Source organism: Rattus rattus, chromosome 6 (genome assembly GCF_011064425.1).
Source record: "Rattus rattus isolate New Zealand chromosome 6, Rrattus_CSIRO_v1, whole genome shotgun sequence".
NCBI lineage: Eukaryota > Metazoa > Chordata > Mammalia > Rodentia > Muridae > Rattus > Rattus rattus.
The window spans coordinates 120,317,703-120,339,116 of NC_046159.1; the positions used below are offsets into that span (position 1 = coordinate 120,317,703).

The 21,414-nt window shown below is 41.2% G+C and overlaps 1 protein-coding gene across 1 annotated transcript in view; it reads right to left on the reverse strand.

The window, feature by feature from the left end:
* Cttnbp2 (cortactin binding protein 2) overlaps window positions 1-21,414 on the reverse strand; it is a 158,230-nt gene that overhangs the window by 127,447 nt on the left and 9,369 nt on the right. The window contains exon 2 of the mRNA XM_032906912.1: window positions 17,130-17,237. Coding sequence (XP_032762803.1) covers window positions 17,130-17,237 — 108 coding nt within the window. The remainder of the gene's footprint in view (window positions 1-17,129; window positions 17,238-21,414) is intronic.

A 21,414-nucleotide genomic window follows, 5' to 3' on the forward strand; every position in this document is an offset into this window, starting at 1 on the left:
AGTCTGCACCACTACAGCAAGGTTGCTACATCAATCAACTCTCTGTATTTTCCTCACAACTACTTTCTCTTTGTGTACAGAGCACACAAACAACCTGGATCAGGCTGTTCAGATCCAGATACACATCTCCCTGATCTCTGAAGTAGTCAGTCTTCAACAGAGTCCTAGAATGCCAACTCTTCCCAGAAGTCATTTATAATGCACCTTAATTAGAACCTTCACTTGTACTTTTATAACACTTACACAAGCCTGCCTTACATTATCATTAGTGGCTATTATCTAGCTCTTTCTGCTAATTACACAGGTGAGCAATTAAGAAGGTACACCAGTGTCAAGCTTACCAGACACTTTGCTGTGTGGCACAGAACATGGCACTTGACTGAGAGCCTTGAAGAGATGATAGTATATCTCTCTGAAGTTACTTGTGGGGATTAAATGAGCTAATTCACATAAAGTACTAAACAGCATGATTAGCAGATAGAGCTCAGGAGATAATGGTAGTAGTTTCCTGAAAGTGTTCATTATCCTCGAGTTCCATGGCATTATTATGTGGTCAGGTCTCTTTCTACCTTCAATAATGTTGATGTGACTGTTTGACCAATAGACTGAGACAGACAGTGGCTGTGGTCTAAGCTCTCAGAAATGAGTAGTGTCTACCTGAGGAAGCTCCCTGTTGGATCCTTACCACTGTGTGATAAGGAAGCCCCCCTGGCTTGTAGCCTTCACTGAGCTCCCAACAGACAGAAAACACATAAGGGAGCCATTCTGAACACAGATGGTCCAACATAGGTGCTTTGTCATATAAAGTAGAGATGGTGAGCTGTCTTCACCCAACCTAGCCAAAACTGTACATTTCAGAGCAGAGGAAATGGCTCATTATTTAAAATTATGAAGTCCTAGAGTGCTTTATTATATAGTAATGGAGACCAAACAAGAACCTGGTCATACATCTGCATCTTTTCTGTCCTCAAGCAGAACACGTCTACTGGTCAGAACCCTGCAGAGGGCTCAGCACAGGGTTCAGACATTTCTAGAGGGAAAAGTCTGCTTGGCTTTCTCCTTGCATGAGTAAACATACAATTTCCCAAGAAAGTATTCCTTTTAACCTGAGAAAAGTGTTACCTTAGTCAGGTGGACTAAAGTCCTCAGATAAAAGCCTCAGCTGTGTTCCAGGGTCTACAAAACAGGCTGACTAGATAGGATTTTGCAAAAGCATCTTGCACTTACCAGGACTTGTTAATTATGGTCTGTGACCTTTCCCAAGTAGTAATTCCCAAACAAGAAGAATTGTCTAGTTGGTGCCACTTTCCTACCACCCAGCACAGCACCTGAGATGGTGGTAAAACCCTAAGGAATCTTCATTAGTTAAATGTTGAATGAAGGCTACTGAAAACATGTTTGGGAGAATGAGAGCAAGCTTGTGACCCCCCCTCCCCGCCCCCCACCCCCCAGGAGACACAAATAAAAAGTCTTTAAGGAAAAACCAACAGCAAAACCTTCTGTCCTGATATCAAGTTGTTTTGTGAACAACTATTTTTTCTTAGAAGTTAGGAGCCAATGCACACATACACTGGAGTAATTAGTTTGAATAGCAATCCCAGGTCTTATCCAAGTCCCATTAATCTCCTCACAAACACATACATACAATGTGTCACCTCCACTTAGAGTCATCACCTTAACAAATGTCAATTGTAATTGCTGCCTCAGATCAGTTTTTCTCCCTTTCTCTGTCAATCTGTTTCCAAAAGAGGCCAACTTAATCTCTCTTAAACACTATTTTTACCATATCCCTTTTCCTACCCCAGAGCCTACTGAGAATCTCAACTGTCAACTGCTTGGAATTTAAGCTCATTAAGAATTCAACCCATTAACAACACCTATTAAGGCTTTCTAAAATTCTTCCACTAATTTCCCAACCAACTTTTTCCTTCCCCAAACCCTCCTGACACCTTATTACCACTTTCTAAATGGGAACAAAACTCCATGGAACCATTGATATAGTCATGCTGAGATGTGGTTTCTTAACTCTGTCTGTGAGACTGTATTATTTTTGTCAAGATACTTGAGCAGAAAGCTCACTGCCTTTATATTTTTGGATCTGGCTATACTTAGGATTCTCTTGCCTTGGCCTCTAGTGTTAGGGTTCCAGGTATATGTCACCACGCTTACCTGATATATTTTCAGGGTGTCACTCCAAGAAGGAGGGGACGCTCACCAAGTACTAGTACTCATCACCTTCCTGCTAACTTTCACAGGTTATTTAGAGACTTCTTTAAAATAATCTAAAACTTAATTCAGAGAGCTGATCAGATGGTTTAGTAGTTAAGAGCACTGGTGACTCTTGCAGAGGACCTGGGTTTGACACAACACCTACACCATGGCTCATGTAACTCCTGCTGTATGGGGATCTGATCCCCTTTCTGACATCTACAGCAACCAAGCACACACATGGCAAACAGACATACATGCAGGCAAAAATTCTTACAATAACAGATTTGACATTAAAAAAAGCTTATTTCTATTGATTTATATTTTGTGAATGTAACTGCATTTTAATATTCTAATTACAAAAAAAAATACTCTAATTACTTAAAACATCCAACTTTTTTCATGGATAGTGCTTGTCATTCCTCTGGCTTTCACCATCCACCATCCCTAGATAGCCATAGCTGATATGAATGGAAGATGTGTTAGGGGAAACTCCTAAGACATCTTCAAAGTGGTCTTTCATTTTGAATATGCTAAAACAAAGCAGTTGAAGAAACTGAGCATGACACAAGAGTTGAGACTAAGCATACACAAAGAGAGGTCTACCATCTTTTCTACTTGAACTGTGACTTTGTAGTGAGTATGCTCAGGAATGTTCTTGAAGGAGCACACTCTGGTCCTGGCCTCAAAGTGATTTTGGTGCATGGGCTTCCTGCAAGAATGCCACACTTTGTGAGAGGAAGGGGCTCTACTTGGGAGGAATTTCATGAGCTTGTTACCTACTGCAGGTGATACATTTTCTTTACTTTTACATTGTTCTTGTGCTTGTTTTGATTTAAATTCACCAAGATGTGACTGTATTGCATTTGGTTACATGGCCACTTCTAACTGGCCGGGGCGAGGTGGGAGATTATATAATGAAGTAAGTACAGGGAGAGTGTCTTAGTTAGGGTTTTACTGCTGTGAACAGACACCATGATCAAGTCACTGCTTATAAAAACATTTAACTGGGGCTGATTTACAGGTTCAGAGGTTCAGTCCATTATCATCAAGGCAGGAGCTTGGTAGAGTCCAGATAGGCATGGTGCAGGCAGAGCTGAGAATTCTATATCTTCATATGAAGGCTGCTAGCAGAATACTGGCTTTCAGGCTGCTAGGACTAACTTATTAAAAGCCCACTCCCACAACGACACACCTACTCCAACAAGGCCAAACCTACTCCAACAAGGCCATACCTCCAAATAGTGCCACCCCCTGGGACAAGCATACACAAACCATCACAGGGAAAGAGGGAGTGATAGAGAGTATTAGTGTATGAACTTCTCAAAAAGAAAAGATGCTAGTGTCTTTCATAGAAAGCAATGTAGGCCTGGATTTAACTACTTGATGTATTGCCTGCTTTCTTTCTTCCTTCCTTCCTTCCTTTCTTTTCTTCCTTCCTTCCTTCCTTCCTTCCTTCTTTCCTTCCTTCCTTCCTTTGTTCAGACTCAAATCAAGAAAGAGAAATGCACTATAACAACAGGAGACAGGTTTAGTCTAAAGAGTGAGCAGAGGATTAGGATGGAAACAGCAGTCTATCAGCATTTCTGTGCCGTTCTCAGAAATCTGTCTCCTTAAGGTACACTGGGGGAGAGTTGACAGAATCATATCCTAATTACAAAGTGCAAACTCTCTATGAAAATTAATGAAGGGTGAACATTAGTAACCAATGATGCTCTTTTATGGAGTCAGAAGTTCCATTCAAGTGAGATCCTGGCATTCTTGAGACTTCCTTTCTGTTTATAATTATCCACAATCTCTTGAAAGGGACCTGCAAACCAACCTCAGAAGGCTAGCAATTCCTTGTAGCTACTGTGTAACATTTGGTATTTTCAGCTGGGGTTGGGGGGAAATCCTAGAAATCCAGAGCACTTAGAGTGAATAGAAGAAACCAGGTCTAGGCAAATGCTTAACTTCATTGACAGAGTCAGAAGACAGATGGAAACTGACACACTTTGGCCTGGAGTTTCCATTCCTAAAGCATGGGTGTTGTCATTGACCTCCAGGGATTTCACAGAGACAAAAAGATAATGAATGTGAAGTATCCAGATTATAAACAAACCCTTAAACTGTTAAGTCTGCTTCCTTCTCCATATGCTTAAATTTCACCCATTAGATAATTTCAACAACAAAAATGGGTCCATTGTTGATGGATGGGAGAAAGAAGTTATGGGAAAGTAACTGTTTTAGTTTAAAAGAACACAAGGCCTAGATCTGTGTTTTCTACTTTTAGATAGTAGCACATATAAACAGAAGTATTCATGCACAGTTGAAAATAATTCCATCAAAAAGATCTAACATAATATAAATTCTATTCCCAAAATGTGGAGATGTGGGGAACAGAGTGACAGGCCAGTAAGTGGGTCTATACAGGGAGTAAATCACAAGTCTAAATTCACCATGACCAAAGTCCCGAGTTCTAATACAGTGCAGGACCCTAACTGGAGCTGTGTGGGGAACAGAGTGGTAAAGCAAAGACAAGTGATTCTCTGGTCCAATTTTCACTGTGCTGCTCTTCACAAGTTGCCAACACGAAGCGTTTTCAAAATTCCTAAGTCCTACTTGGAAGGGAATGGTTTTGTTTAAGAAAATGCTGTCTGACAACTGTAACAAAAGGCGTTACTCTTCCCAGAAGGCACTGTCCTAACTGACCAGCAGGCTTCCAGACGGCAGCTGCTCTCACTGGCCCTTACTTTTCTCTAGCTAATGGCATGTGACCTTCCGTAATGCCTGTCTGATCCCACAGAACCAGTTATTTCCAACCTGGCCTCAGGCTTGCCAAGAGGATGGTGGATTTGGCTGACTGCTGTGGCTCTTACCGGCCACTCTGATTTGAAAGAGTGTTGTTTCTTCCAGAAGGAATAAGAGAATACACCACAGAAGTCAGGAAAAGGGAAGGAACCAAGACTGGCCTATACTTCTTGTACGTAGTTCACTGAGATGAAAAGTTTTGTGGGTAGAGTAGAAGGATCTTTTTATGAAGACAGTCTACTGTAGACTTGATTATAGGTTGATATATTATGGTATTTAATCCTTATAGTACACAAATGTTTGTGGCTAGGCCAGGCCAGAGTTGTGACAATTGAACATCCATCCACTTTATGGACACATGTAAACTGCTGATCTCATATTCAGAACCTAATCAAATGATGATGATGATGATGATGATGATGATGAAGAAGAAGAAGAAGAAGAAGAAGAAGAAGAAGAAGAAGAAGAAGAAGAAGAAGAAGAAGAAGAAGAAGAAGGGGAGGAGGAGGAGGAGATATGAAATAGTTGGAACTATTTGAGAGGACGTGTACCTGTAAGTGGGGATGTCAGAGGGAAGACAAAAACATATTCATGAAACAAAGTAGAAATCATTGTTTTTTTGTAAAATACAACAGTACAACTTAGTTTTTCTGTCCAGATTTGAATATATAAAAACACATCTGACTTACACTATATTAAAATTACTATCCACAGAGACTTAACCATTAAAACTTAGTAGAGAGATGGGTATGACACGCAGGAGACTGAGGCAAGAGGATTACCTGAGCCTACGTAAATGACAAAAGCCTAAAAGCATAAGGAGGTCTCATCTCTAAACAAAACAAGAGTGAAAAGAAGTGAAGCCAGACAAGATTACTTAAGGAAACCATCACACCCATATGAGGTACACTTCCATACTGATACATTTGCAATACCAGATCAGTGCTGGGCACTAAGTAGGGTCTCCACTGTGTTTCCCAGAGTGATTCATCAGAAGGATTCCAGGATGATGTTTGTTTACTCCAACGAGTGCTGTTTCTGTGGAGCTGCTGAGTGATAACAGATACTCCAGTAGTCTACACAAATATATCAGCCTGCATGGATGCTTGAGGACTGAATGGATTCAGACCATGTTGGAAGATGCCTGCCACTCTTGACAAGCTCCTCCTAGCCATGCCACTTACCCTAATCTACACAAAAGAGAAAGCTTAATGGAATTTGAATACAACAAGTAAGCATTGGGCTGACACTCTTTAGGAAGAAGGCAACCAAAATAAAATAAAACAAAATAAAACCCACGTGATATAAAAATCTAAAGCGAACTGAGATAAAATTACATTTGGAGAAAATAAAATTTGAAGACAGAACTTTGTGTTTTTAAAAGATGCCTGGTGGGGGACTTTCCTGATCAGTCTTAATTTAAACCAATCTGTAATAACACTCATAATCGGCTAAATCTCAATGATCTGAAGAAAAACACTTCGTTGCTAAGCAATAAAAGTAACTAAGAAGCAGCGTGGTGTGGATGTCCTGGAAAGGGCCCAAGAGACTTGATTCTCACATTATCCCTGGGGATTTGCTGCAGAAGCACCCTGGCTCTCCTACGTTCCTCCAGCACTTTTGGATTGGTGATGTATTCAAATTATTTAAGTTAAATAAATTGAAACTTTTATTGAACAATTCAATGTACCATAATTTAAGAAAAAAAAAACCCATAATTTAGAAAATGCACACCAATCATTCATAGTTAAACATCCCTGTGGCGGGCTGGAGAGATGGCTCAGTGGTTAAGAGCACTGACTGCTCTTCCAGAGGTCCTGAGTTCAAATCCCAGCAACCACATGGTGGTTCACAACCATCTATAATGGGATCCGATGCCCTACTCTGGTGTGTGTGAAGACAGCTACAGTGTACTTATATATAATAAATAAATTAAAAAAAAATCCCTGTGGCTTCTCACTGTGATCAGGGTGATATAAAATGCAAACACCATGTCTGTCACTGTCTGTCCACAGCCTTGTTTCCTCTCCTCTCATTGCATTCACTGTCCCTTCTGCAGCTGATATAAATATCCCTCGTCCTTCCTTCCGAAGACCTTGTGCTTCCCACCTTTGCCTGAACTCTTTCTTCCAGCTGAGTTCACAGTATGGCAGGTCTAGGGCTAAATTACCTTCTGTCCTCTAACACGTCGATCTAGACAACACCATCCCCTTCATTCTCCCTCATAGCATTTGTCTCTTTCCCTGCACAACAGATTACAATGTTAACATTATTTCATTTTCTTTAGAAAACTAGACACCATTAGCATGAGGTTTTTTCCATACTTTGAATTCCTATGTTTGGAATGCAATCTAACTTAGTGTATAAACATACTGAAAACCTAATTTAGATGAAAAAAATGTAACGACAATTGAGTGTCAGCCAATCAGGAACAATCAAGCCTCAGGCAATCACTAGTTTGCCATGTGATCAGCCCATGTTCAAATAAAACAAAGGATTAACTGAAACCAATCAGGCTACTCTCTTACTTTACTTGTTCTGTCTATAAAGACTCACTATCCATACAGCCCAGTACCTGCTTTGAACTCTCTGGTTACCCATTTCACAAGCCAACATTTTGTTTGGCTAAATTCTCAAGTATGACTGTCTATTTTTTCTCTTGTCAGTCAAATGTCCATCTCTTCTTTGGAGTCTAAGACTCAAGAGAAAGAAACCAGGTCCACATTTTCTGCTGTACTCTTGATATCCGGGACAAGCAAAGAACATCACAGAGACAGTTAACATCTGTTGAATGAATGAATGCATATGCCTTCTCTCTTTCTTTCTCCTTTCTTTTCAATTACCACTTGAAATATAGGATATTGTTATCCTAACTTTATTTCATAAAACAGTGGTTGCTATGGCAGTCCTCTGAGAGGCCCCACCTAGCAGCTGACTCAGACAGATCCAGACTGATCTGGATCTGGGTAAAGCCAAACTGTGAATGGAGCTTTGGGGACTCTATTGAAGAACAGGAGGAAGGATTGTGGCCCCAAAGGGGATAAGAACTCCACAGAAAGACAGTCAACTAACCTGGACCCTTGGGGCTTTCAGAAACTGATCCACCAACCAAAGAACATGCACAGGCTGGACCGAGGCCTCCCTATACATACGTAGCAGATGTGCAGCTTGGTCTTTATGTGGGTCCCAAACAACTGGAGTCAGGGATAGCCCAAAAGCTGTTGCCTGTCCATAGGATATGATCTTCTAGCTGGGCTGCCTTGTCTGGCTTCAGTAGGAGAGGAAATGTCTAGCCTTACAAAAACTTGAATTACAAGGGTGGGGGGATATCCAGGAGGGCCCCACCTGCTCAGATAAGAAGGGCAGAAGGCAAGGGTGGGGGAAGATTGTGGGAGGGGTGGCTGGGAGGGATGTAGTGGGCGGGATGTAAAGTGAATAAGTAAGAAAAAATAAGTAAATAAAAATAAAACAATAAAAAAAATGATGGCTATAGATGGTGACATGAACTAAAATCTCAGCTACTTAAGAGATCAAGGCGGAATAATCACATTCTGGGAACAAATCAAAAAACATTCTGGGAACTGACTCAAAAAACATCAGTATAGGGTTAGGGCTCATCCTCAGTGGCAAAGTGCTTGCCTAGAATACTGGTTAGATTTTGCCAACAGGATACAAGTTAGGGGTATGTGGAAAGGAGGAATCTCTACTGAGAAAATGTCCCCATCAGTGTGACCCCCAAGGCAAGCCTGTGTGGGCATTTTCTTGATTAACAGTTGATGCAGGGGTGATCCATCCATGGTGGTCAGTGCCACTCGTGGCAGGCGGTCCTAAATTGTATCTGAAAGCAAGCTGAGCAAGCTTGGGGAGGGGTAAGCACTTCAGCTTGAGTCCCTGCCCCCAGACTCCTGCCTGAAGCTCCACCCTGAAATGAACCCCTTCCTCCCCAAGTGGCTTTTGGTCGAGGTATGTATTGAAGCAACTAGGAACAAACTGGAAAAATAAGCAAGGGCCTGGGTTCGATCCCCAGTACCACAAACAAGCAAGCAAGCAAATAAAAACAGACTTACAGTTTGACTCAGAAAACAGAAAGGTAGAAGCAAATCTCCTAATTTGCCCCCTAACTGTGCTAACGAGAAGAAAAATGGTAGGATTCTGAGGGTGTTGCTTCGAACTCTTACTATCTTTCTCTAGACAAGAAATAACATTAATCATACATATAAGGAAAAAATCTTCCACAAATCCCTAGTTTGTAGCTTAGCCTTTGAGTGTTCAGATAATATGGCTAAAATGTTACCAAAAATATCTGAAAGAACATCTTAATTTTTCAGGTCATGGTAACTGGATAGTCCTTGTGACTGTGTTATCTTCAAGTCGTGCAAAAAACCATAGCCCTGCCTTCCTCTGTGTAACTGACTATGCACTGCGCCCAGTTTGGAGGGATCCATCGCTGAGATCCACAAGTGCCACTGGCAGTTTGTTTTGCTCACAGATGTTTTCATAATGTGTTAGTATTCGGTAAGGAAGCATTACTCAGTTAGCTCTCTGGATCACTAGCTGGGCCCAGACTGGTAACATAAACACTTTGCTTTTACAGCATCCTCACTGAGTCAGTAGAGTTGGACACTGACATATGACAAAACAGACTTGAGTCCCTGGTCCTCCTGGACCACACGTAACAAACCCAGCAGGCGCAAGAAAAAGCCATGATATAAGAATCAGAAAGCAGATGCTGTGTGAATGGACTATAAAAGGTCACGCATGAGCCTTGTGGCCCAGCTTTATTATAGTGGATCCCTTTCCCCTGCTCTCTAACCTACTCCCATTCTTGGGAGTTCTTTGCTTTTCTTACTAAATCAGCTCTATCTGCAGTTTTCTGAGGAATCTCCAAATTGATTTCCAGAATGGTTGTACCAGTTTGCCGTCCCCTCAGCAATGGAGGAGTGTTCCTCTTTCTCCACATCCTCGATTACATGTGTATGTTGTCACCTGAGGTTTTGTTCTTAGTCAATCAGATTGGCGTGAGGTGGAATCTCAGAGTCATTCTGCTTTGCATTTCTCTGATCACTAAGGACTTTGAACATTTCTTTAGGTGCTTCTCAGCCTCTGTTGTGAATTCTCAGCTTAGTTCTATACCTCACTTTTTGATTGGGCTGGTTGGTTTTTTGGTGGTTAGCTTCTTGAGTTCTTTAGATATTTTGGATATTAGCCCTCTATCTCTATTTCTTACTACATTACCATGTATCCCTGGGTACAATTCTGGGGCACAAGAATCAAGAAACGCTAGTCGGTGACCTCTGGCCTTAGACCTGTGCTTATAACATCACCTTGATTTCTTAGCATATAGAGCCTTTTCCCTCTGTATTCTATTTCCTTCTTTTTACTCATGGTAAGCATTCACTAAAGAAAATAAAATTCTCAGAAAGAAAATCGATAGTTTCTACTTCCTTCTTACTAGACAAAATACAATAGTATTTTAAAAAATCACTGCCTATTTGCACTTTATGAAAACTGGTTTTGCTGCAGAAATGACTCAAATTCCGATCACTGCCTCCTTCTTTTGGATAGACATGGAAACATCTTATCTCCATGGACAGGAAAAAAAAGGATTGAATTTGTTTTCATAAATTCAGCTCTGCTCACCAAATCCATTCTTTACAATGCACAACATACACAAAACAAATATACTTTGGTCAATCAGTTGTCATTGTCAGCAATCATAGGGCAATTTTGAAAGACAAAACCCTTCATGTTTTACTTAGTTGAAACCAATGAAAAGGCAGATTAATATTATGTATCAACACTTAGCACACATGCTGTACAAGGTATGCTCACAATTCAGTGCTAGTCACCGAGAGCTGTTTTTATAACTACTTCTGTCTGGCACTAGGGGCCCGGGTCAGTGGAAGGATGGGCACCTGCTTATTCTGTGGGAAGCTCTGAGTTAACTCCTCAGCACCATGTGTTCTAGATCAAGATTCCAACACCGAGAATTTCAATCATAAACATATTTCACTTTGAAAAGTAAAAGCACTTAAGTTCTGGAAGAGAAACTACACTGCAATTTTAAACAGTAAAATATGTGACATATTGGGAAAGGGTCATAAAATTTGTCAAAATGGGCATTTTTCAGATTAGCCTTTAGCTTTGAAGGGTCAGTGTTTCCCCATAAAACCACTGTATCATAATGGGTTCAAATTATTTAGAGTACTTACGTTCCTTTTTTTCCCCCATATAAATTCTTTAAAGTGACATTCCTAGTGGTCAACACAACTTTAGAACGGTGCTGAGCCCACGGGAGCAACTGTGCCTCTCAGAGTAGACCTTCCTTCTCCTCACAGCTGTTGGCAATGCCCAAGCACGGTTGGGGGCAGGCCAATGTGGAATGCTGCTGACCTTCTGAAGGTATATTGGACACTTTCTCCTCCCTTCAGAACCATCTAACCCAAATATCAACAGCGCTGAGGTGGAGAAAACCCTACTTTAGTTTAAATATCATTTAAAAGCCCAACGAGTAGGACAGGCTTTTATTTTTCTTGATTATATAAATCGAATTACAAAAACACTAAACACTGCTTGGTGACAATTCGAGAAAAGCAAAGTCTGGCATAAATGATACTCCTGGGAAGAATTAATTTACAATATCCAAAGTCAAGACAGAACACTTCTCTAATATGTTTGGTGTACAGTGGCTCTATTTCAGGCAGTTCAGCTTCACCTTGACTTTCTGCCTGGTATCTAGTAGGTATTCATTGAACACGTCTTTGTTTATCTTGGACAGGGTCTCACTATGTGGCTCGCCTCAACCTCTCAATCCTCCTGCCTCAGCCTCCTGCACTGCAATAGCAAGCATTTGCCACCCTGTCCAACTCCAGGAATTCTTGAGCGTGAGGCAAAGAAAGCTGCAAGCTGAGAGAGGCTTGCGGTTCGCCTCCCCCCTGCCATCTTACTACACACTGGCATGTGGAGTGGCCCAAAATCAAGCTTCCACCACACAGAGGAGTCCAATTCCCTCAGGAGGAGAGTGAAACAGAAATAATCCAGGCAGTTAAATGAGGATTTGGCAAAGAGCTGGCTCGCAGCTCCCACCACTGAGCTTCAAAACACTAAGAGAGAGAAAGAAACTTCTACTGTAATTTGGGTCTCCTATACGGCTGTTTACACAACCTCTTGTATAGGTATTTATGCCATCTGATTGTCCCCAAGGTTACTGGAGCTGTAAGCTCATTTTACGTAAATAAATGCTAAAATGGTCAAGTTTTTAAAATTCCAATGCAAATAACTGAGAATCCTCCTCCCACAGTTGGCCTATTTATAAAGTTAGAGAGGAGGATTTTCTATCCTTGGTACAGTCAATTTTCATTTATCTCCCGTAAGAAAAGGGGAAAGAGGCATACTGCATCGACTGATGTCAGTAGTCAGGGCTGCTGTTTTTAAAATACAATTTTCTTCTTAACAGAAAAGGGCATTCTTAGAAGTGGGCCTGGTGATACATGCTTGCAATCCCAGCACCCAGGAGGCGGAGGCAGGGGGGAATCCAAGTTCACAGCCATCTTGGCCTACAGAGCAAAACAGGTGGAAGACTATTGTTTACAAAATTTTTAAAGTCATTATTGTTATAAAGCTATGGACTTTTTATATGGAAAGTAGTTTTGATCTTAAAAACAAAAGCATTAAAAATGCCAAGATACCGCTGGAGAGATGCTCAGTGGTTAAGAGCACTGACTGCTCTGCTCTTTCAGAGGTCCTGAGTTCAAATCCCAGCAACCACATGGTGGCTCACAACCATCTGTAATGGGATCCAGTGCCCTCTTCTGGTGTGTCTGAAGACAGCACAGTGTACCCACATACATGAAATAAATAAATAAATCTTTAAAAAAATATGCCAAAATACACATTATAATCAGTCTTGCCCCAATCTTATATTTATGGACCTTTCTGAAAAGTCTCTTGCTACTTATCCAATGATCAATGAAATCGTTATAACTTGAAAGTCAAAACAACCAGAGTCATGTGATTTAGAAAGTGAAACAGCTTGGTCTGAAACACATTTCTTGGTTGGTTTGTTTTCCTTTTCTTTCTCTTTTTTAAAGATTTATTTATTTCTTGTGAGTGCACTGTCGCTATATTCAGACATACCAGAAGAGGGCATTGGATCCTATTATAGATGGTAGTGAGCCACCATGTGGTTGCTGGGAATTGAACTCAGGACCTCTGGAAGAACAGTCAGTGTTCTTAACCGCTGAGCTTAATTAATCTGGTGATTCAATTCCCATGTAAATGTGTACCTGAAACACATTTCTAAATTCTAAAAAATCTGGGTGCTTCACAAATCTAATGCAGTTCAGGGTATAAATTAGTTATCCCTTATTTCAATTATTAAGCTCAAATATCTTTATTTTGTACTTTAAAAAAACAAAATGTATTTTATTTGTAAATACATGCTATACTGGTTACTGCTTAAAGAGTTTTGGTTCTTAATCTATAGATAAGTTTATCTACTAATAGGAAATAAAATTCTTCACACCCTTTCTTCTCAAGTTCTGTCTGTGGCATTAATTGGCCAGTAGGCCACACTCTTCTGCAGTTAAGGAAATGGGTACTAGAAGGCACATTTGGACCCAAGTAAATATTTGACTAGTACAACAGTAAATCCTGACACCTGAGTCTATTCCAGGTACCGCAGGTATGTGAAAATTCCATCAGTACCCACTCTTTAAACCAGATCTCTAAATCTTGAAATAAATCATAAACATCATTTTGTTAAGAAAGCTTCTAAGAAGATCTCACATGCTGAATTCCATAGAGGCTCTCTCTGTCAACGAGAAAGGCTCCTGTGTAAGCCCATGTGTGGTCCTAGATGTCTCTTTTTCTTTTAGGGCTTCACATAGTCGGTTTGTTTGATTTCCATCTTTCAACATAGGAGACTGGTCTTGGCTAGGGCCTCTCCACAGGCTATGCTGAAGCTGGGCAGAACATTTTTGCTTTCTTATCAACTGGCTCTTAAGGGGCAGGGAGGAGAGTCTGCCGCACATCTATGATCTTGTTTTCCTTCTTTTATTTTCTTGGTTCTTCAAGACCAGGTTTCTCTGTGTATCCCTGGGTGTATTGAAACACACACTAGAGACGAGGCTGGCCTTGAACTCCTGTCTGCCTCCAGGAAGTTCTCTTCAAACCTTTAAATGTACCTCAGTTTACTCCTCTCATTAGAACATGAAACAAAAGAGGAGTTCCTTTTTATCAAAAAAACAACTCATCTAAATTATTTTTAAAAAACTGAATTTTCTGGAGATTCAATTCCCATGTAGATGTGTACCCTTTCTTCCTTTAGTTCTTTCTTTCTGTTTGTTTTGTTTTGTTTGACAAGAGGTCTTGCTATGTAGAGCACATATGTTTCGAACTTAGAGTGATCTCCTTGTCTCTGCCTCCCCAGTGCTGAGCTCCATTACCAGCAAGACTGGCTAAACACGCACTTTTATTTGGGGACCTTTACCAGAAGTCACTTACCATTTCAGTAAAACCACCTTACAGTATCTGAGTCAACATGATGGTAGGCGTGGATCAGGATTCTCTTTCAACTGTGTTTTTATTGCAAAGCTATAAAGAGGTGCAATTGGCCATAAGCTCATCATATCTTCAAGGGAGCATGCACATAAATGGCAATTCATATTTTTCCTGTTTTTCTTTTATTGAAGATAGTTTTTTTCCCATACATCCTGATTACAGTCTACCCTCCCCCAACTCCTCTGAATTTCCCCCCACTTACTCTAAGTTACTTTTCCATGAGGGAGCAGGAAATGCATGTCATGATCCACTGAGATTTTTACTTTTATTTTTTGGCTCTTTACTTTATTACATCCTCCTTGAACATCCAATTTATCCATAACGTCCATGGCGGTTTAGTAAAGCACAACGGAAATACTTTATGAGCATGAGAACTAGGACTTGACTAGGGTTTAAACCATTCACTGTTCCATGTAAGTTTCCTTATAACCCAGACACTGATCCTATTGAAGATACATACTTGATACTTGGGGAACCTTTTTGTGCTCTTCCAGTTGGAGATACTGCAAAAACCATAGAATCGGCTAAGTGTCGTCGGTGTGTGAGCAGTAGGAAGGCACACAGGGCCAGTTCATGTTCTACCTTAACACAGAATGGAAAAACACCCAAGGACAAGATGGAGTCCTGCATTTCTGTCTGGCTTCAGGGTGTTATGTGACTTGGTGATTGTATTCTGTAGCAGAGTCACGCATGTTAGTGCTATTGTTGTGTTTATAAAAGATAAGGGGAGAGGGGAATATGTTTTGGTGGATATGTAGCCAGGCACGGAGGAAGGAGGTGCCTCTGCTGGCCCATGATGAGGCATGCCTTCCCTGAGGGACCAGCCACAGGACTGTATAATATAGAATAGACTTTATTCAGGGCATGGGGAAGGGAGTGAAAAGAGTAGTAGAGACAGAAAAGGGAGAGAGAGAGAGAGAGAGAGAGAGAGAGAGAGAGAGAAGAAGAAGAAGGAGGAGGAGGAGGAGGAGGAGGAGGAGGAGGAGGGGAAGAAGAAGAAGAAGAAGAAGAAGAAGAAGAAGAAGAAGAAGAAGGAGGAAGAAGAAGAAGAAGAAGAAGAAGAAGAAGGAGGAGGAAAAGGAAGGAGGAGGAAGAAGAAGAAGAAGAAGAAGAAGAAGAAGAAGAAGAAGAAGAAGAAGAAGAAGAAGAAGAAAGGAAGGAAGGAAGAGGAGGAGGAGGAGGAAGAGGAGAAGGAGGAGGAATAGAGGACTAGAGGAATAGAGGCTGGCCATGAGCACATGGAGAGAGAGGGGGGAAGGAACAAGAGGACAGAGCAGGAGCAAGAGAGAGGGGAGGAGGCGAACAGCCCCTTTTAAAGTGAGTCAGGCACACCTGGCCCTTGCCAGTAATTTGGTGGCAGGGGGTGGGGAGTGGGGGGGTAGGGAGGGGGGGCTTAAACAAAAATGCTAACAGCTATATTCTCAACGTAGAGCAGGACAGACGACACTGACAACCAAACTGTGCAAATGGCTACGGAATAAAGCTCCTTATTTAAAAGGCTGAATCTACGTGTAGAACTCCATTGGTGCTGGCTCGTGGATGATACAACTGAACTCCCACTGTATGAGCAAACTGTTCTTGCCCATGGAAGTGATGGTAAACAATTTTTAGATGTGGAATTCAGGAACTGTTTTCACTCCCAGCCAGGACCAAGTTCTCGCCTGTATAGCTGGGTGTGCCCCCTGAAAAGCTGGGTACACCCTTGCACATCCCTAGTTCTCTACTTCACCGTAGAAGCTCTGGTCACAGGAACGATCAGCTGACACTTTACAGATTCTCATGAGTCTACAGCAGAAAGTCTAAGGAAATAATCTGTAGTGAAATAAGATAAAGCCATGCTCTGTATGTAATGATTACAATTCTCTTTGCCAAATCACTGAAAGCCAAGATGTATCTAATTGTACACAAATGGATATAGAAGAGGGAACAAAACCAAAATGAAACCGAAACCTACAGCCGACTGATAGACCAAAGCAAGTCAGGATGTAGAATTCCAATTAGAAAACTGCATCAAGAGAATTTAACATTATTGCCAAAAGAAAATGTAATAGAGGCGAATGCCATTCTTTGTAACCTATTATAGGAATATTTTTAAGTTATTGAAAACTCTGAAGAAAATAATTTGAAGACATTTTCATTTTAACTCTTGAGTTTTTGAAAATGAAAAACATCACTCATGACTTACATAGGAAGTAAAAAGATAGATTGTTAGCAATATTTTTATTAATGATTTTCTTAATTTTCTCCAACGGTATCATATACACATACAAGACACCAAAGTACTAAGTACTTTCTCAAATTGTATGGGTCAAATATGCAATGCATATAAAAATTTTTGATACATCCCAGTAGACATCTCGAGTCTCCCATTTTCAATGGTTTATTCTCAGTGTATCGACAACACATGACTTCAGCTTGTCTGTCTTGTTAAGGCTGAAGTTTTGAGTAAAGAGTATACATTAACCTGCTCTAACACTGTAAATGTGAGTGATTCAGAAATTAAGAGGAAAAGCACCTCTGCCATTGCCCCCCTCGGAAATGTTAGTAGCACACCCCCAGAATGCTCTTACCCGCAGGGCCTCAATCACGAGGTCTCTGGCTTCTAGTTCACCTTCCATCACGCTGAGGAGCATCCGCAGCTCTGATTTGCTGAGGGTGTCCACATCAAACTCCTTTTTCTGTAAGGAAAATTGAAAATGGAATCAGTACTGACATCCTTCCTGAAAAAGATGGATGTCCCGAAACCAAGCATGATGGCTTTGGGCTATGCATCCCATGTACTGGGAAGTGAAAGCTGGCAGTTCCCAGGGCTCACTAGTTGCCATTCTAGCCTCGATAAACTCTAGGCCAATAAGCAGCCATGTCTTTACAAAGGGCATAGGGTGGGGTGGGTCAATGCCTGAAGAGTGATATCCAAGATTGTCCTCTGGTCTCCACATACCTGTATACACATGTACATTCCACATGTTCATATGTAAATGTACATATATACAGAGGAGAGTAATAAGGAGAGGCATGGAGGACCTATGGATCATTCTATCCAGTAGCTGGGTGAAGAACTGATGCGCCACCTCCTAGAAAGGGAAAACCATGTAGTGCCATTTCTGCAAGTCTTGACTAAAAAGAGATGGAGTTGTCTGACTGCCTAAACATCTGGATTTAGACTCTCTGCAAACTATGCAGCACAAATTTAAAAGGCTCTGGAGTCTATAGCAAAACAGGCCCGGCCTTGAGATGGGTGTGGGGGAGGGCGCTAATGTTGAGGGTAACAAGAAAACACAGATGTATTCCTTGGTGGGTCCCTGACATAGTGGCTCCTGGGAGGGGATTATAAATTCCAGGGCATCCAATAATAACAGATCTTGTTTACAGAACATTCTACAGCAGAGGCCACCAGCTGGCAGTCTATACCCAAATCTGGCCTGCAGATGTGCTACTTGGGCCATGAAGAAAAGTTTCATCTTCCATTCAGCCTACATTAGAAAATCTGAACATTTTACTAAACGTTTTAGAACTCTGTCTTCTCTTCAAGTCAGATATTTAAGCTTTCTCAAATTTCCAATGCCATAGGCAAGAATCCAGAGTCGAAAAACAATGTCCCTGTCGAAGGGACATAGTCTTCTTCATATTGTCAACTCTCCCTCACACACACAAACACACACACACACACACAGAGAGAGAGAGAGAGAGAGAGAGAGAGAGAGAGAGAGAGAGAGAGAGAGAGATGCTTTAATTAACCTGAACTATCATCCGTATAGTTATCCTGATGTGTCATCGGGTGACATTATTACCAGGTAACAGAGATAAATAAACCTATGTAGTTTCTTGCTCTTCTACAAAGTTAAGATATGGTTTGTGGGCTAGAGAAAAAGGGCTTCTTAGAGACTCGGGAACAGTATGAGGAGTCTGTACAAGGGCTATGACAGTCCTATTCCATAACCCACAGTCTTCTAGCCCTATCATATCTTCTTCTACAACTTCCTAGTTCTCAGCTTTGCACATACAATCATTGACTCTAAATTCTTATTCTTAAAATCAACCTCTTTGCTTATAACTTCTGCATGGAGGTCTTCTGACATCCATTTTATAGCTGGAACTGAGAGACGATCATTTAGAACCGACTTTGAGTTATTGTAGAGGACCAGGTCCCCTGCCAAACACCCATGGTCTCTGCACTCTGTGCAGACACCTGGGATAAACCCACTTACTCCCTACCTGATGAAGACGATCTAGTTCATCACTATATGTCTCCAGCCATCTGAGTTCAGAAGTTGTTCTTCAAGGCATTCTAGAACTTAATTGTACGTTTATGTAGCACTCTGTATTTTCCAAAGTATTCCCAAACATCCACATTTAATCCACAGAACACCATAACCTCTATTTTTAGTTCAAGAAACTACAACTCCTAAGTCAGAAAGTATATGCAGGTCATGCAACTAGTAAGCAATAAACCAGATGCACCATCTGTGCTGGGGCCTGGCTTATCTCTGCATGTGGTACACAGTACCAATGCTCCAGAATGGAATATGTGAGCAGCACATTAAATGGGTGTATCCTATCAATTAGTCAATGAGAAATGGTTTGGCGGGCTGGAGCGATGGCTCAGCTGTTAATGGCTAGGCTCAGAACCAAAAATATAAGAGAAATGGTTTGGCATTTAAGTTTCCAACACAAGGCTCTTTCTATGAATGCACAAGAGCAAGCACAGCAAAGCCCATGACGTCAGGGACTGTCACAAGACATGACCAGAACCAGTCACATCTCATTCCCAAGGATCCCCTAAGGAAGAGAATCATGATTTACAGTGGCAAGAGACTAGATAGCTCTGCAAAGAAAAATGTCTAGCTAAATGGCTTCTTTTTACAAACAGAAGCACTGGGAAAACCACCATTTATCAGGCCACTGTAGACATCCCCAGTCAGCAGTGAAGTTCAATATACTATCTGAAACTCTGGTCCACAAACAGAGCATCATCACAGATAGTCGTAGAGTCCAGTGCTTCTCAAACTTCAGCATGTGGATGGAACACCTGAGACTTGGTCTTAAACAAAGCAGGGCTCCCATCCTAAAAACATGATACCAATGGAGGTAGGGGTGGGTTTGAATTTACCTAACAAGCTGCTGATGATGATGAAGGGTGGGGAGTACTTTGAGAAGCCCTTCATTAAGCACATTGAAAAGCCTGACACTTCCTTTGTGCATTTCTTCTGAGGACTGTCCAAGAATATATGTATAAAACTGAGCATAGAGTTTAGATGAGCAACTGCTATTAATAGCCCAGATGATCTGTGTAGAGAAGAGCTGCATACTGCCTACAAGTTTGCGTTTTTAAATCAATCAACCCAAGTACAATAAACTCAGCTTCTTGACTACGAAGAAAGACAGACTTTTATCCTGGTTCTCCCCACTGAGACTGCAATTCCTCCGTGCTGTAGAGAATAATGTTTTATTAATGCTGCTGCTGCTCATTCTAAAGATTTTAATTAATCGTGTGCCTTATTGTTCTTATTTCTCCGAAGCTTCATGGACAAAGCACTCTAAGGACTAATAAATTATAAAAGACAGTGCCAACATTCCGATTCATGGTAAGAGTCATGTTAAGAGCTTGCCATTGGCAGCATCATGGCATGGGACCTGCAACCAATTCTTCTATTTTCCTATGAATTATGTCAATAAAAGGGAAATTCATCAAAGGCATAACACACTGCTACAAGTGTTCTTGCTGAACCACAAATGTATCATACAAAATGTTAGGAAAAAAATCCATTTTCTACTACCAAGTATTAAGTGAGATATTAGTTTGGACACACATTGTGTCTGCTCATCTCTCTCCCACTACACCAAGCTCCACTTCTGCATCCTCAGCAAAACATTGCTAAATGCTTGATTTCAACGATAAAATTCCAATACTACTTTCAGATTGCTATTGCCTAGTACCGGATGCTTTCGTCCTCACTCTAGTGAAACTTGGGGAAAGAAAGTACCGGAAAACGTGGTGGAGCTCTAAAGACGCTGACTATTGCACACGTACAAATTAACAGGACTCCGCTGCTTCTTACTGCAAAATAAAAAGGTGAGCAAGCTCAGAAGCCAACACCAGGGGCAAACGTGTAGGAGGGTTAGGTGTGGGATAATAAAACTAAGCATGCAAAAAATGCCACCAGAAAACTTTGTACCTGTGCGGGCAGATTAAAGTCACACACACACACACACACACACACACACACACACACACACACACACACACACACACACACTGATATTAAAAGCCTCCTTTAAAAGGAGGAAAGAAAGGCGGAAGCACTCTGACTTCTTCTGAGCTAAACCCAGAGCTGTATGTATGCTAAGCTAATGTTTTATCACTGAGTTATTAGCTAAAGCCACCTTTGACTTCTCCATCTTGAAACAATGTCTCACCAAGATTGGAAGACTAGCCTTGAAGTCACTCTGCATCCCATGCTCACCCTCAACTTGCAATCCTCCTGCCTCAGTCTTCTGAGCAGCTGAGAGGACAGGCATGTTCCATTAGCCCCCCCCTGGGGGGGGGGAGATGGGAGAGAAATGAACAAAGCCATTTGGTGTTCTTTCACTTGAAATAGCTTTGATCTCATAACCCTACAGCACATAGAACTTAGATATTTTTTTAAAAAAATGGTTAATGTATCTTGGTTCAAGACTAAACTGAATTATCCTACATTTGTGATATTTATTTTAAAACAACCACGATAATCTAATTTTCAAAGGAAGACAGATGACAGAACACATTGCTATTCACATAACAACCGTAGGATCTTCAGAGCACTGAGGAAAACATGAAGACTGTCCCCTCAAGAGAAACAGCTCAGACTATATTTT